This window comes from Tiliqua scincoides, chromosome 4, assembly GCF_035046505.1.
Source record: "Tiliqua scincoides isolate rTilSci1 chromosome 4, rTilSci1.hap2, whole genome shotgun sequence".
Taxonomy (NCBI): domain Eukaryota; kingdom Metazoa; phylum Chordata; class Lepidosauria; order Squamata; family Scincidae; genus Tiliqua; species Tiliqua scincoides.
Genome location: NC_089824.1, coordinates 15,601,834 through 15,615,682, shown reverse-complemented (window position 1 = coordinate 15,615,682; position 13,849 = coordinate 15,601,834). Strand labels below are relative to the sequence as shown.

At 46.8% G+C, this 13,849-nt stretch overlaps 2 protein-coding genes and 1 pseudogene across 6 annotated transcripts in view; 1 reads left to right on the top strand and 2 right to left on the bottom strand.

Moving 5' to 3' along the window:
- The window catches only part of MRPL13 (mitochondrial ribosomal protein L13), a 46,261-nt gene extending 34,615 nt beyond the window's left edge, over positions 1–11,646 (bottom strand). Inside the window, exons 1-3 of the mRNA XM_066623756.1 lie at positions 11,592–11,646; positions 6,001–6,124; positions 4,729–4,822 (exon numbers count right to left, since the gene is read on the bottom strand). Of these exons, the coding sequence (XP_066479853.1) occupies positions 4,729–4,822; positions 6,001–6,124; positions 11,592–11,618 (245 nt within the window). The 5' untranslated portion in view covers positions 11,619–11,646. The remainder of the gene's footprint in view (positions 1–4,728; positions 4,823–6,000; positions 6,125–11,591) is intronic.
- On the bottom strand, positions 473–592 carry LOC136650686 (5S ribosomal RNA; annotated as a pseudogene).
- Positions 11,476–13,849, top strand: part of MTBP (MDM2 binding protein) — a 42,706-nt gene continuing 40,332 nt past the window's right edge. For 3 of the 5 annotated variants that reach the window (XM_066623751.1, XM_066623754.1, XM_066623750.1), the window contains exon 1: positions 11,717–11,787. In XM_066623751.1, coding sequence (XP_066479848.1) covers positions 11,730–11,787 — 58 coding nt within the window. In that variant the 5' untranslated portion in view covers positions 11,717–11,729. Of the gene's footprint in view, positions 11,551–11,710; positions 11,788–13,849 lie in introns of those variants that run through there. The other 2 variants (XM_066623753.1, XM_066623752.1) reach the window with 2 other exon arrangements.

The window sequence follows — 13,849 nt, the reverse complement described above, 5'->3', positions numbered from 1 at the left end:
AAGGATGAACTTTATAGCACCTTAAAGACTTATAAATTTATTGTAGCATAATCTTTTGTGCCCAAGAGTTATTAAGGAACTGAAGAATGAAGTTGATGATCTCTTGACTAAAATATGCAACTTGTTCCTTAAAACGGACAAAGTGCCAGAAGATTGGAAGACAGCAAATGTCACACCGATCTTTAAAAAGGAAAGGTGAGGGGACCCGGGAAATTATAGGCCAGTCAGCCTGTTCCAGGTAAGATGGTAGAATGCCTCATCAAAGATAAAATCTTAAAACACATAGACCAGGGGTGTCCAAAGTTTTTGGCAGGAGGGCCACATCATCTTTCTTACACTGTGTTGGGGGCCAGGGAAAAAAAGGATTAATTTACATTTCAAATTTGAATATATTTACATAAATGAATATATTAAAGATGAACTTATATGACTGAATGGTTGGCAACCTTCAGTCTCGAAAGACTATGGTATAAGCCTACAGCACCTGGTATTCCCATGCGGTCTCCCATCCAAGTACTAACCAGGTCTGAACCTGCTTAGCTTCTGAGATCAGATGAGATCGGGCACGTGCGGGGTAACAGTTGCTGTAAGTGAAGGTCTTGCAATAGCTCAAGGCCTATAAAAGGCCTTGCACAAAGCAAGGTTGACCTTTCCTTTGCTGCCGCTACTGCAACACAGACGTGAAACAGCAAGAGGTGGAGGGAGCCCTTAGCACTCTGCTTATACTCTACTGGGCTCTCCAGGTCTAGGGTCAAAGGTCACCATGCCTCAACGCTGAGAGCAGTTGCGTCGGGCCAGTGTGGGTTCCAGCAAGTCTCTGAAGGGCCAGAGGTTCATTGGAGACTGGGGGCTCCCTGAGGGCCACATTGGGAGTCCTCGAGGGCCACAAGTGGCCCCAGGGCTGGAGTTTGGGCACCCCTGACGTAGACAAACGAGCCTTGCTGAGGGAGAATCAGCATGGCTTCTGTAATGGTAAGTCTTGCCTCACAAACCTTTTAGAATTCTTTGAAAAGGTCACAGGCATGTGGATGCAGGAGAACCCATGGACATTATATACCTGGACTTTCAGAAAGTGTTTGACAAGGTCCCTCACCAAAGGCTGCTGAGAAAGCTCCACAGTCAGGGACTTAGAGGGCAGGTCCTCTGCTGGATTAGGAACTGGTTGAGGTCCAGGAAGCAGAGAGTGGGTGTCAATGGGCAGTTTTCACAATGGAGAGAGGTGGAAAGTGAGGTACCCCAAGGATCTGTCCTGGGACCTGTACTTTTCAACCCGTTCATAAATGACCTGGAGGCAGGGCTAAGTAGTGAGATGGCCAAGTTTGCAGATGACACCAAACTTTTCTGAGTGGTGAAGACCAGAAGAGTTTGTGAAGAGCTCCAGAAGGATCTCTCCAAACTGGGAGACTGGGCACCAAAATGGAAGATGCGTTTCAATGTCAGTAAGTGTAAAGTCATGCACATTGGGGCAAAGAATCAAAATTTTACATATAGGCTAATGGGTTCTGAGCTGTCTGAGACAGATCAGGAGAGAGATCTTGGGGTGGACAGTTCAATGAAAGTGTTGGCCCAATGTGCGGCAGCAGTGAAGAGAGCTAATTCCATGCTTGGGATCATTAGGAAAGGCACTGAGAATACGACAGCTAATATTGTAATGTCGTTGTTTAAACTGATGGTAAGGCTACACCTGGAGTATTGTATCCAGTTCTGGTTACCACATCTCAAAAAGGACATAATGGAAATGGAAAAGGTGCAAAAGAGAACAACTAAGATGATTACTGGGCTGGGGCACCTCCCTTATGAGGAAAGGCTATAGCATTTGGGGCTTTTCAGTCTAGAAAACAGGCGCCTGAGCGGGAACTTGATTGAGACATACCAAATTATGCAGGGGAAGGACGGAGTGGACAGAGAGAAACTCTTTTCCCTCTCACATAACACCAGAACCAGAGGGCATCCACTAAAGTTTAGTGTTGGAAGAGTTAGGACAGACAGAAGAAAATATTTCTTTACCCAGCATGTAATTAGTTTGTGGAACTCTTTGCCACAGGAAGTAGTGATGGCATCTTGCCTGGATGCCTTTAAGAGGGGATTGGACAAATTTTCGGAGGAAAAGCTCATTTCAGGTTACAAGTCATAGTAGCATATGCCAGCTTTTTAAATAATTACTTCCCAGTGTGTTGATCCTGGGAAGGCTATTCCACGAAAGGGTCCTTCGGAGCTTGAAATAGAGTGTGCCTCCTCCAAAATCAGAGGAGAAGTGCGCTTCTTCTGACTGGGCTGGCTCCCTGGCCATTCTGAGAGCCGTCCTCCTATCCTCCCTGGGGAGGGGAAGAGGGCAGCCCTCAGACTGGTGCAGAATCAATGAGACCGTGGCTGCAACTTGACTAAGGTATGCAACTTGTCCCTCAAAACGGCCACGGTACCAGAAGATTGGAGGATAGCAAATGTCACGCCTATTTTTAAAAAGGGAAAGAGGGGGGACCCGGGAAACTATAGGCCGGTCAGCCTAACATCTATACCGGGTAAGATGGTGGAATGCCTCACCAAAGATAGGATCTCAAAACACATAGACGAACAGGCCTTGCTGAGGGAGAGTCAGCATGGCTTCTGTAAGGGTAAGTCTTGCCTCACAAACCTTATAGAATTCTTTGAAAAGGTCAACAGGCATGTGGATGCGGGAGAACCCGTGGACATTATATATCTGGACTTTCAGAAGGCGTTTGACACGGTCCCTCACCAAAGGCTACTGAAAAAACTCCACAGTCAGGGAATTAGAGGACAGGTCCTCTCATGGATTGAGAACTGGTTGGAGGCCAGGAAGCAGAGAGTGGGTGTCAATGGGCAATTTTCACAATGGAGAGAGGTGAAAAGCGGTGTGCCCCAAGGATCTGTCCTGGGACCGGTGCTTTTCAACCTCTTCATAAATGACCTGGAGACAGGGTTGAGCAGTGAAGTGGCTAAGTTTGCAGATGACACCAAACTTTTCCGAGTGGTAAAGACCAGAAGTGATTGTGAGGAGCTCCAGAAGGATCTCTCCAGACTGGCAGAATGGGCAGCAAAATGGCAGATGCGCTTCAATGTCAGTAAGTGTAAAGTCATGCACATTGGGGCAAAAAATCAAACCTTTAGATATAGGCTGATGGGTTCTGAGCTGTCTGTGACAGATCAGGAGAGAGATCTTGGGGTGGTGGTGGACAGGTCGATGAAAGTGTCGACCCAATGTGCGGCAGCAGTGAAGAAGGCCATTTCTATGCTTGGGATCATTAGGAAGGGTATTGAGAACAAAACGGTTAGTATTATAATGCCGTTGTACAAATCGATGGTAAGGCCACACCTGGAGTATTGTGTCCAGTTCTGGTCGCCGCATCTCAAAAAAGACATAGTGGAAATGGAAAAGGTGCAAAAGAGAGCGACTAAGATGATTACGGGGCTGGGGCACCTTCCTTATGAGGAAAGGCTATGGCGTTTGGGCCTCTTCAGCCTAGAAAAGAGACGCTTGAGGGGGGACATGATTGAGACATACAAAATTATGCAGGGGATGGACAGAGTGGATAGGGAGATGCTCTTTACACTCTCACATAATACCAGAACCAGGGGACATCCACTAAAATTGAGTGTTGGGCGGGTTAGGACAGACAAAAGAAAATATTTCTTTACTCAGCGCGTGGCCGGTCTGTGGAACTCCTTGCCACAGGATGTGGTGCTGGCGTCTAGCCTAGACGCCTTTAAAAGGGGATTGGACGAGTTTCTGGAGGAAAAATCCATTATGGGGTACAAGCCATGATGTGTATGCGCAACCTCCTGATTTTAGGAATGGGTTAAGTCAGAATGCCAGATGTAGGGGAGAGCACCAGGATGAGGTCTCTTGTTATCTGGTGTGCTCCCTGGGGCATTTGGTGGGCCGCTGTGAGATACAGGAAGCTGGACTAGATGGGCCTATGGCCTGATCCAGTGGGGCTGTTCTTATGTTCTTATGCAAGAGTGCAGTCACTGTCGGAGTGGTTCTAAATCACGCCAAAAATTGGTGGCAGGGGGTGGGTTGTGGTGCTACCCCCAAGCGCCTAAATTCCTGGTGCCCAGGGTATTTGCACCCCTTGCCCCTCCCGGATACTCCAGGTCTGCCAGTGCACACTTCTTTATTGGTGTTCATTTAAAGACTTTTATCAATACCTATCCTTTGCCTCCAAACAAATTTCCAGAAAAATTTCAGGTGAGGCAGAAGACCACTACTAGTAGAGGCCTTGCTTTGCATGACATAAACCCCCACCCCTGACACAGAAAAGAAGGGGAGTAATTGTTCATAGCATGCTGGGCTTTGGACCAGTGCAAGTCTCTCGTTTTACCCCTCAACGCCCCAAAACTGCCTTTATGTCTCCTAAGCCAGGGTTGCAGCAGCTGTGTCTAGGCTTGTAAAGACCTTTTCAAATGGCAAGTAATGATAAAATGGAGCAGCTTTGTTGCTCAAAGACACATCACGTTCTCGGTGTCATTGCCCAAAACATTATTTGCTTTGGAAATGCAAGGGTAGATGGATAAAATCTGCCAAGTGTTGCACAAGTACTTCTAACTTTAGAACTTCAATAAAAAAAAATTTCCTTTTCTAAAGAAAAATTAGAGAAGGAAAAACTTCCTTTTCTAATTTGACTTAAAACAAATTCTAAGTACTATGTTAACATTAGAAGCCGTTTGCAACACTGTCATCTTTTGGTCTTGAAAATGTAGAGAGCTTACCCAGTATGTGATGAATACACCTTCTGCTCCCATTTGTTACCCGAAAAAGCAATATGCCTCGTATTTATTATAACAACATGATCTCCAAGGTCACCTAAAGGAGAAAAAAGGTTTCCTTAGTAAACAAGATCCTCAGTAATACTTGGCATTTGTATAATGCTTTCTGAGCATGCAAAATGCTTCACATGTATTATCTTGATGTAATCCTTCCAATAACACTACAAGGTAAGTATTATTATCCCCATACTGTGGCTGGAAAGCTAAGGCTGAGAGGAAGTGGCTTGCCTAAGGCACGGGGTGAGTTCATGGCAGAGGTGCGATTCAAACAAGAGAAGTGCAGGATCACAGCTCAGTCTCTCTGCAACTACACTGCACTAAAGTAATTAAACATTTATATAGAACATTTTACATGCAGCATGAAATGACTTGAAAATTTTCATCCTTGGTCACACCCACACAGACTGACATACCCACAGACATACAGTATTTGGAAATAGGATATATAAATACTATAGGGAAGTTGCAAACTCCTTTGCTTGAACATCTTTCAGAAGCATCTCAACAAATTGAGGTTCCCCAAAGAAATGCAAAACCAGATATCAATGTCCTTGGGAGATACAGGATCACTACAATAAAGTCTCTCCTCTCTCATTCAGAACAAGGTTTTACAGTCGTCCAATGCATGCCTATTCAGGAGTAAACCCACTGAGCTCACTGGAACGTTCTCCCAAGTAAGAAAGGCTCCAAATTAGAGTCCTCTGGATGTAATTGGAGGCTGCACCAGGCCTCTGCCAGTCTCAGAAAGTTTCCACAAGCCTCCAGAAGCGGCTGGAAAGTCAATTCTGGCTTACTCCTGGGTTTTTGAAAATGACTTCTGGTTACTTCCAGAGGCCTGCAGAGGCCTGGCACCGGAAAAGGAGGTGGGTCACAGTACCCTCCATTGCAGGAGGGTTGTGGCCAGGGGGAGTTTGAGAACACCTGGGATAAGGTATAATTTTTTAAAAATTAAGTAAGGATATAATCTTAGTTGCTGGGATTTTTGCAAATAATGCAGTAGGTGAGCTTAGTTCTGATCCAGAAAGACATTCTAAGCAAGAGAGCATGACAGAGATCCTGAGTTCGCACACAAATCTGCGGGCTACAGGGATTCTAATTAGAAAGTAGATCTTGCCAGAAAGAAGATAGTCCTTCCCTGCTTTTTACATATTTTAAACATCCAAAATAAATCAGCACTAACATAGCAAACTAGTGTAAATCCTGAACAGCACTCACTTAGAGCATGGTACACTGGTTTATGCTTCCCTTGAAGTCTGATGACGCTCATAGCTGCAAGTTTTCCTGGTGGTTGCATCTTTGCATCTAAAAGGTACCAGGCTCGAGCAAATGTAGCCCATTGCTGAAATAATGCAAGCATAGTTAATACAATGAAATAGACAACAACATTTCTTAAACAACATCACAATTGACTTGGGTCTATGGACATTATGAACTATCATTTGCCAATCAGAACTGACTATTTAAAAATAACCTTTTTCTGAAGTTTAAATTTTAAATAGTGATAGTGATCCATCAGGAATCTAGTCAGAAAATTCTCTGACCTAGTACAGAAGCAGAAGATAAAAATGGCAGGAAGAGCACCAAAGTTTCTAACTGTCTGAAGAAAAAAAAGATACTTTTCTTGAGCTTACAGACATGAAATGTGTCAGAAATGGGAGTTTGTTTCCATTTTATATAGAAATAAACAAAACACAGGTACATAAAATGAACTAACAAATAATGGAATAAAGCTGAAACGAGTAGAATTGGAAGTTAACAAGGTTGTTAAGAAAACAACAATGCTGTTTTTAAGAACACTGGAAAACAGCAGTGGAATCCCTGCCACAGTTCTCGTTTCACTGCTCAAAACAAACATTCAAAGGCAGTCACCAACCCCATGATTGAGTCCCATCAAGGAAGCAGGCTATTAAACCCATGGACCATTCAACTAGTCACTGCACTGTCAACTGTATGGAAAAAAACAAAGGCATAACCAAGCTGGGGTCCTCAACTTGAGAAAGAGGATTGCCTGACTGAGTCCTGTGGCTCATCTCCTCTGGCTCCCCATTAGGGCTAAAATCCTACACAATGTATAGGGGTATGGGTTTTTCATGAGAATTCCACAGCTCCACTAGCTAGTTTCTGAGGCTCCCCGAGGAGACACAGCCCACAGTTTGGGAACCACTGGGCTAAGGGGGGAAAAAACACCACATTATATTCAAATGCCAATAACAAGGTTCAACAGTTTTCCTTACAGTAAAGCAGCAACAAGAGGGTGCAGTTCTGAGTGCAGAAATGGGTGCCTAACTAGAATCCCTGGACTTGAGGTAGTAATCTGGAGCAGAAAAGCAGACAGAAAGTTAATGGTGTCACAGCACCTCCTTCCCTTCCACTTTCTGCACACTGGATTACTCAATCTCATTAGCTACTAAGCTTGCATTGGAAATAAAATCACCTGCATAACTGAATCATACCTGGATTATTTTTACTACATGGGCTAAAAGCAGTTTTGGGGGAAGTTTAGGCAAGGAAACCACCACCTATTTAATTCCCCTTGCTGCTGTTCTGATCAAAATTGAAGCCCCTCAGCAGTTACTTTAGCACAGGGGTGTCCAAAGTTTTTGGAAGGAGGGCCACATCATCTCTCTGACACTGTGTTGGGGGCCAGGGAAAAAAAGAATTAATTTACATTTAAAATTTGAATAAATTTACATAAGTTTACATAAATGAATATATTAAAGATGAAGTTATATGAATGAATGAAGGTCTTGTACTAGCTCAAGGCCTATAAAAGGTCTTGCACAAAGCAAGACTGGCCTTTCCTTTGCTGCTGCATCACAGATGTGAAACAGCAAGCAGTGGAGGAAGCCCTCATCCCACAGCTCACACAAGAAGTCAAACAGTCGCCTCACACTGAGAGCAGTTGCGTTGGGCCAGTGCGGGCTCCAACAAAACCCTGGAGGACCAGACGCTCATTGGCGACTGGGGGCTCCCTGAGGGCCACACTGAGAGGCCTCAAGGGCTGCATGTGGCCCCAGGGCTGGGGTTTGGGCATCCCTGCTTTAGCAGCTAAATGACAACAAAGTTAAGAGATCCAGGCACAGATCTCCAGCATTATATCTGTTTTGGACCCAAAGCTGCAACTTTGGGTTGTACATACCTGGATAAAAACCACAATGAACACTACAGAGTTATGCTTTGTTTTTGAGCATGAAAGAAAATTCTTTTTGTACCTTCATTGTCTGCTTTCCTCCATCCTCACTCAGGCCATTTCACAGTTGTGCCATTGGCCACTACAGAGGATCCCTGGCAGACAATTGTTCTCCCCCAATGTGTGCATGATACATATGTTTCAAAAAGTACTGCAAGTAAGGTTTCCTGGTAATATTTCCTCCCCTCTCTGCACTTCAAACAGATAATGCTTCTCACTGTGAAAATAAATATGCTTCTGCATGGACCTGCCCAATGACTGTGCTAAAACTGTGTTTAGCCTCTCTAGTATAGTATTGGCAACCTTCAGTCTCGAAAGACTATGGTATCGCGCTCTGAAAGGTGGTTCTGGAACAGCGTCTAGTGTGGCTGAAAAGGCCAATCCGGGAGTGACAATCCCTTCCACACCGGGAGCAAGTGCAGTCTGTCCCTGGTCTGTCTCCCTGGCTATGGGCCTTCCTTCTTTGCCTCTTTGCCTCAGACTGCTGGCAAAGTGTCTTTTCAAACTGGGAAAGGCCATGCTGCACAGCCTGCCTCCAAGCGGACCGCTCAGAGGCCAGGGTTTCCCACTTGTTGAGGTCCATCCCTAAGGCCTTCAGATCCCTCTTGCAGATGTCCTTGTATCGCAGCTGTGGTCTACCTGTAGGGCGCTTTCCTTGCACGAGTTCTCCATAGAGGAGATCCTTTGGGATCCGGCCATCATCCATTCTCACAACATGACCGAGCCAACGCAGGGGTCTCTGTTTCAGCAGTGCATACATGCTAGGGATTCCAGCACGTTCCAGGACTGTGTTGTTAGGAACTTTGTCCTGCCAGGTGATGCCGAGAATGCGCCGGAGGCATTCTCTAGTAACCACCCCATTAAACCCTTAATTCTCCAGGTAGGATGGGTTTTGGAGTTCAGTCTTTTTTTTTTTTTTACTCCCTTAGAGCAGTATTTCTCAATCAGTGGTACTTGTACTACTGGTGGTACTTGAGGTGGTGTCTGGTGGTACACATGGGACCCGCAAATGCTCACCATCTGGCAGTGAGACCAGCAACACAACACAACACAACACAACAGTGGTAGGAGGCTCAGCTTGACAGGCTAAGCTCCAGTGTGTGCTTTTAGCAAGCTTGGAGGAAGCCCTCCCATCCACCCTGAGCCTCTTATTGGTATTTGTTGCATCTATTCTGGCCTCCCAATCCAGAAGTAACTGGCAATGACACCATTACCAGTTACTTCCAGTGGTACTTCCAATAGGTGGACTATGCAAAGTACTATGGTGGCGCACAAACGTTGAGAAATGCTGCCTTTGAGCAGTTTTTTTTTTTAGAGTTTTGAACCTGAGAAACAATCTACATTCATGAACCTCCTCTGCTCCAACAGTGATCCAATTTTGGCTGCAAATAGGCAACAAATCTAGAGTTCAGCATTAGAGTTCAGCATTTATTTATTAACCATTAATAAAAACGGTTAGTATTATAATGCCGTTGTACAAATCTATGGTAAGGCCACACCTGGAGTATTGTGTCCAGTTCTGGTCGCCGCATCTCAAAAAAGACATAGTGGAAATGGAAAAGGTGCAAAAGAGAGCGACTAAGATGATTACGGGGCTGGGGCACCTTCCTTATGAGGAAAGGCTACGGCGTTTGGGCCTCTTCAGCCTAGAAAAGAGACGCTTGAGGGGGGACATGATTGAGACATACAAAATTATGCAGGGGATGGACAGAGTGGATAGGGAGATGCTCTTTACACTCTCACATAATACCAGAACCAGGGGACATCCACTAAAATTGATTGTTGGGCGGGTTAGGACAGACAAAAGAAAATATTTCTTTACTCAGCGCGTGGTCGGTCTGTGGAACTCCTTGCCACAGGATGTGGTGCTGGCGTCTAGCCTAGACGCCTTTAAAAGGGGATTGGACGAGTTTCTGGAGGAAAAATCCATTATGGGGTACAAGCTATGATGTGTATGCGCAACCTCCTGATTTTAGGAATGGGTTAAGTCAGAATGCCAGATGTAGGGGAGAGCACCAGGATGAGGTCTCTTGTTATCTGGTGTGCTCCCTGGGGCATTTGGTGGGCCGCTGTGAGATACAGGAAGCTGGACTAGATGGGCCTATGGCCTGATCCAGTGGGGCTGTTCTTATGTTCTTATGTTCTTATGTTAGAGGAATTTCCACCTTAAGTGGAAAGAACATCTAGTACCAAGACTGAAGAAATCCTCCAGCCTGAGATCCTGGAGATCGGCAGCTACCTTTGAGCAGGCAACACTGAATTAGATCAGTGTTTCTCAATGTTTGCCCTCCTCTGTACCACTTCACTTGGTCCACCTATTTGAAGTACCACTGGAAGTAACTGGCAATGACATCACCGCCAGTTACTTCTGGGTTGGGAGGCCAGATGCAACACGACACCAGTAAGAGGCTCAGGGTGGAAAGGTGAGCCATTCCAAGTGTGGAAAAGCATGCTTTGGAGCTCTGCCCGTTGAGTTGAGCCTCCTACTGCTGTTGTGTCATGTTCCTGGTCTTGCTTCCAGGCAGCAGAGGTCTTGTGAGTACCACCAGAGAACACCTCACGTACGACTGGTGGTACCCGTACCGATTGAGAAACACTGGGTTGGATGAACCAATGATCCAACTCAGTATAACTGCCTATGCTTACATCCAGGAGTCTACAAGGAGAAATGCCTTTATCCCTACTTTTTCTGGAATGAAAAAAGACCAGCATGTGAGCATGGGTTGCAATGTCAGATTTACATTCATAAAGGGAAAGGGATGTAAGCAGAGTCCAGCACACAGTACCCATCTGGGATGGATACAGCAAGCAGGTTGGCCAAAGGAAACCTACACAAGGAAGATAATTTTAAATGGCATTTGTTACACACTTCATCCTTTCCACAACCCAGTAAAAAATCCACACACAGATCCAAGTGGAAGGGGAAATCCTTGCACACCTTAACTGGGAAGCGAAACCCACTGTGCTCAGTGTGGGTCAGTGCAGAGAGTACTCAGCCTTCCAACTTGTGTTAGTGAACATGGATCCAGAGAACATGAAACCATTCTGTATTAAGAGGCCAATCCTATCCAATTTTCCAGTGCCTGTGCAGTTGTGCCAATGGGGTATCTCACAGTGGGGAGGCAGTCACAGAGGGAACATTTGCATTGCCCCTGGAAAGTTGGATAGGAATGGGCCCTAAGAGCCCCAGCCTATGCATGTCTACTCAGAAGTAGTCCCATTATAATCAACAGATTATACTCCTGGGTAAGTGTACGTGGTTGCAGCCTGAAAGGCCATCCCTATATTGTTTACTCAGAAGTAAGGCCCATTATAGTCTATGGGGCTTACTCGCAGGAAAGTGTGGCTAAGAGTGCAGCCTCAGAGCCCCATCCTACGCATGCCTGCTCAGAAGTAAGTCCCATGACAGTCTATGGGGCTTCCTCCCGAGAAACTGGGCTGGGACTGCAGGCTCAGAGCCCCGTCCCAGGCATGCCTACTCAGAAGTAAGCCCCATTGGAGCGAATGCTGCCAGGAAAGCGGGCCCAGGACGGCGGCCCCGTCAGGGCGAGACACGCGTGTCGGCGGGCTCGCACGTGAGTCCCTCCCCGGTGGTTGCGGAGCGGCGGGGTCCTACCTGCGCGGCTTTGGTGAGGCTGGCCATGGCGGCGGGAGGCGGAGCTGGGCGGAGCTGCGGGCTGGGCGGCCTCCCGCTGCTGCTCTCGCGGGAAGCCCGGCCGGCGCGCGCGGGACTCGAAGCGAAGTCCGGCCCGCCATGGACCGCTACCTGCTCCTCGTCAGCTGGAGGGGGGCGGGCGGCGGAGACCTCCCAGGTAGGGACGCGCACGCGGGGTCGGGGAGGGCTGCCTGCTCGCGGCCCCGTCGCCAGGTGGGACTCTCGTGCCTGAGGGCGGGAGCCTGTTGCGCTCAGTGGCATCCGGATGGGGGGGGTGAGCTCAGGCGGTGGGTCGGGACGCACTAGGTGGGTCGCGTAGCTCCTAGCACTTCCAGCCATGACACCGCTGGCAGGTGAACTACATCGTTCCCGCTGGGTCCCAGACAGGTTGTTTCTCAAAAGGTGGGTTGGGACCCACTAGGTGGGTCACGATCCAGTTTCAGGTGGGTCGCGAAGCTCCTAGCACTTCCAGCTATGACACTGCTGGTAGGTGAACAACATTGTTCCCAGTGGGTCCCAGACAGATGGTTTCTCAAAAGGTGGGTCAGGACCCATTAGGCGGGTTGTGAGCCAGTTTCAGATGTGTCCCTGTTCATTTTGATATTAGTCAATGCGGCTTGCTCCCAGGTAAGTGTGGAGAGGATTGCAGCCTTTGGGATGCTTGGGGAGTTTTTTTAAACAGATCAGCAACTGCTTGGGAGAATTAGGAGGGTTCTTTATTTTAAATACATTTTTAAACTTCCGATTTGGTCATATGAGGAGTATTAAAATTTTTCTTGCTTGATAACATCACATCCTGCCTGATGATGTCACTTCTGGCCATGACATCACTTCCATGTTAATGACATCACTTCCGGTGGGTCCCAACAGATTTTCACTCTAAAAAGTGGGTCCCGGTGTTAAAAAGTTTGAGAACTGCTGCTCAGTTTAATTTGATTTTGTCAGATGGGGTTGTTAAAAATGCCGTTGTACAAATCTATGGTAAGGCCACACCTGGAGTATTATGTTCAGTTCTGGTCGCCGCATCTCAAAAAAGACATAGTGAAAATGGAAAAGGTGCAAAAGAGAGCGACTAAGATGATTGCTGGGCAGGGGCACCTTCCTTATGAGGAAAGGCTATGGCGTTTGGGCACTTCAGCCTAGAAAAGAGGCGCCTGAGGGGGGACATGATTGAGACATACAAAATTATGCAGGGGATGGACAGAGTGGATAGAGAGATGCTCTTTACACTGTCACATAACACCAGAACCAGGGGACATCCACTAAAACTGAGTGTTGGGAGGGTTAGGGCAGACAAAAGAAAATATTTTTCTACTCAGCGTGTGGTTGGTCTGTGGAACTCCTTGCCACAGGATGTGATGGCGTCTGCCCTGGATGCCTTTAAAAGGGGATTGGACACGTTTCTAGAGGAAAAATCCGTTACAGGTTACAAGCCATGATGTGCATGTACAAGCTCCTGATTTTAGAAATGGGCTATGTCAGAATGCCAGATGCAAGGGAGGGCACCAGAATGAGGTCTCTTGTTATTTGGTGTGCTCCCTGGGGCATTTGGTGGGCCGCTGTGAGATACAGGAAGCTGGACTAGATGGGCCCATGGCCTGATCCAGTGGGGCTGTTTTATGTTCTTATTGTTCCTGCTTGATGATGTCACTTCTGGCCATTACTTCAAGGTTAATGACATCACTTCCAATGGGTCCCAACAGATTTTCATTCTAAAAAGTGGGTCCTGGTGCTAAAACGTTTGAGAACCTCTGCTCTGCAGTGTTAGGGCGAAATGTCAGAACAGGATCTAGACTTTGTGATTGTAGCCTTAGAGCCATTGAAGACAACAGTGCCCTTCATGTCCTTGTGGAAAGATGATGCTGAGGAGCCTGGGTAGACATCTGATCTTGGGAAGAATCGTGAAGAGGTCGTCCCTGCTGACCAGGTCGAAAGCCTTTGTCGGATCTTCGAAGGCTATAAAGAGTGGCTGTCTTTGTTCCCTACATTTCTCTTGCAGTTGTCTAAGGGAGAATACCATATCAGTGGTGGACCTGTTGGCTTGGAAACCGCACTGCGATTCTGGATAGATGCTCTCTGCAAGTACCTGGAGCCTCTTTAGTGCAACTTGGGCAAACAGCTTTCCTACAACGCTAAGGAGAGAGATGCCGCGGTAGTTGTTGCAGTCATCCCGTCGCCTTTGTTCTTGTAGAGCGTGATGATGTTTGCATCCCTCATGT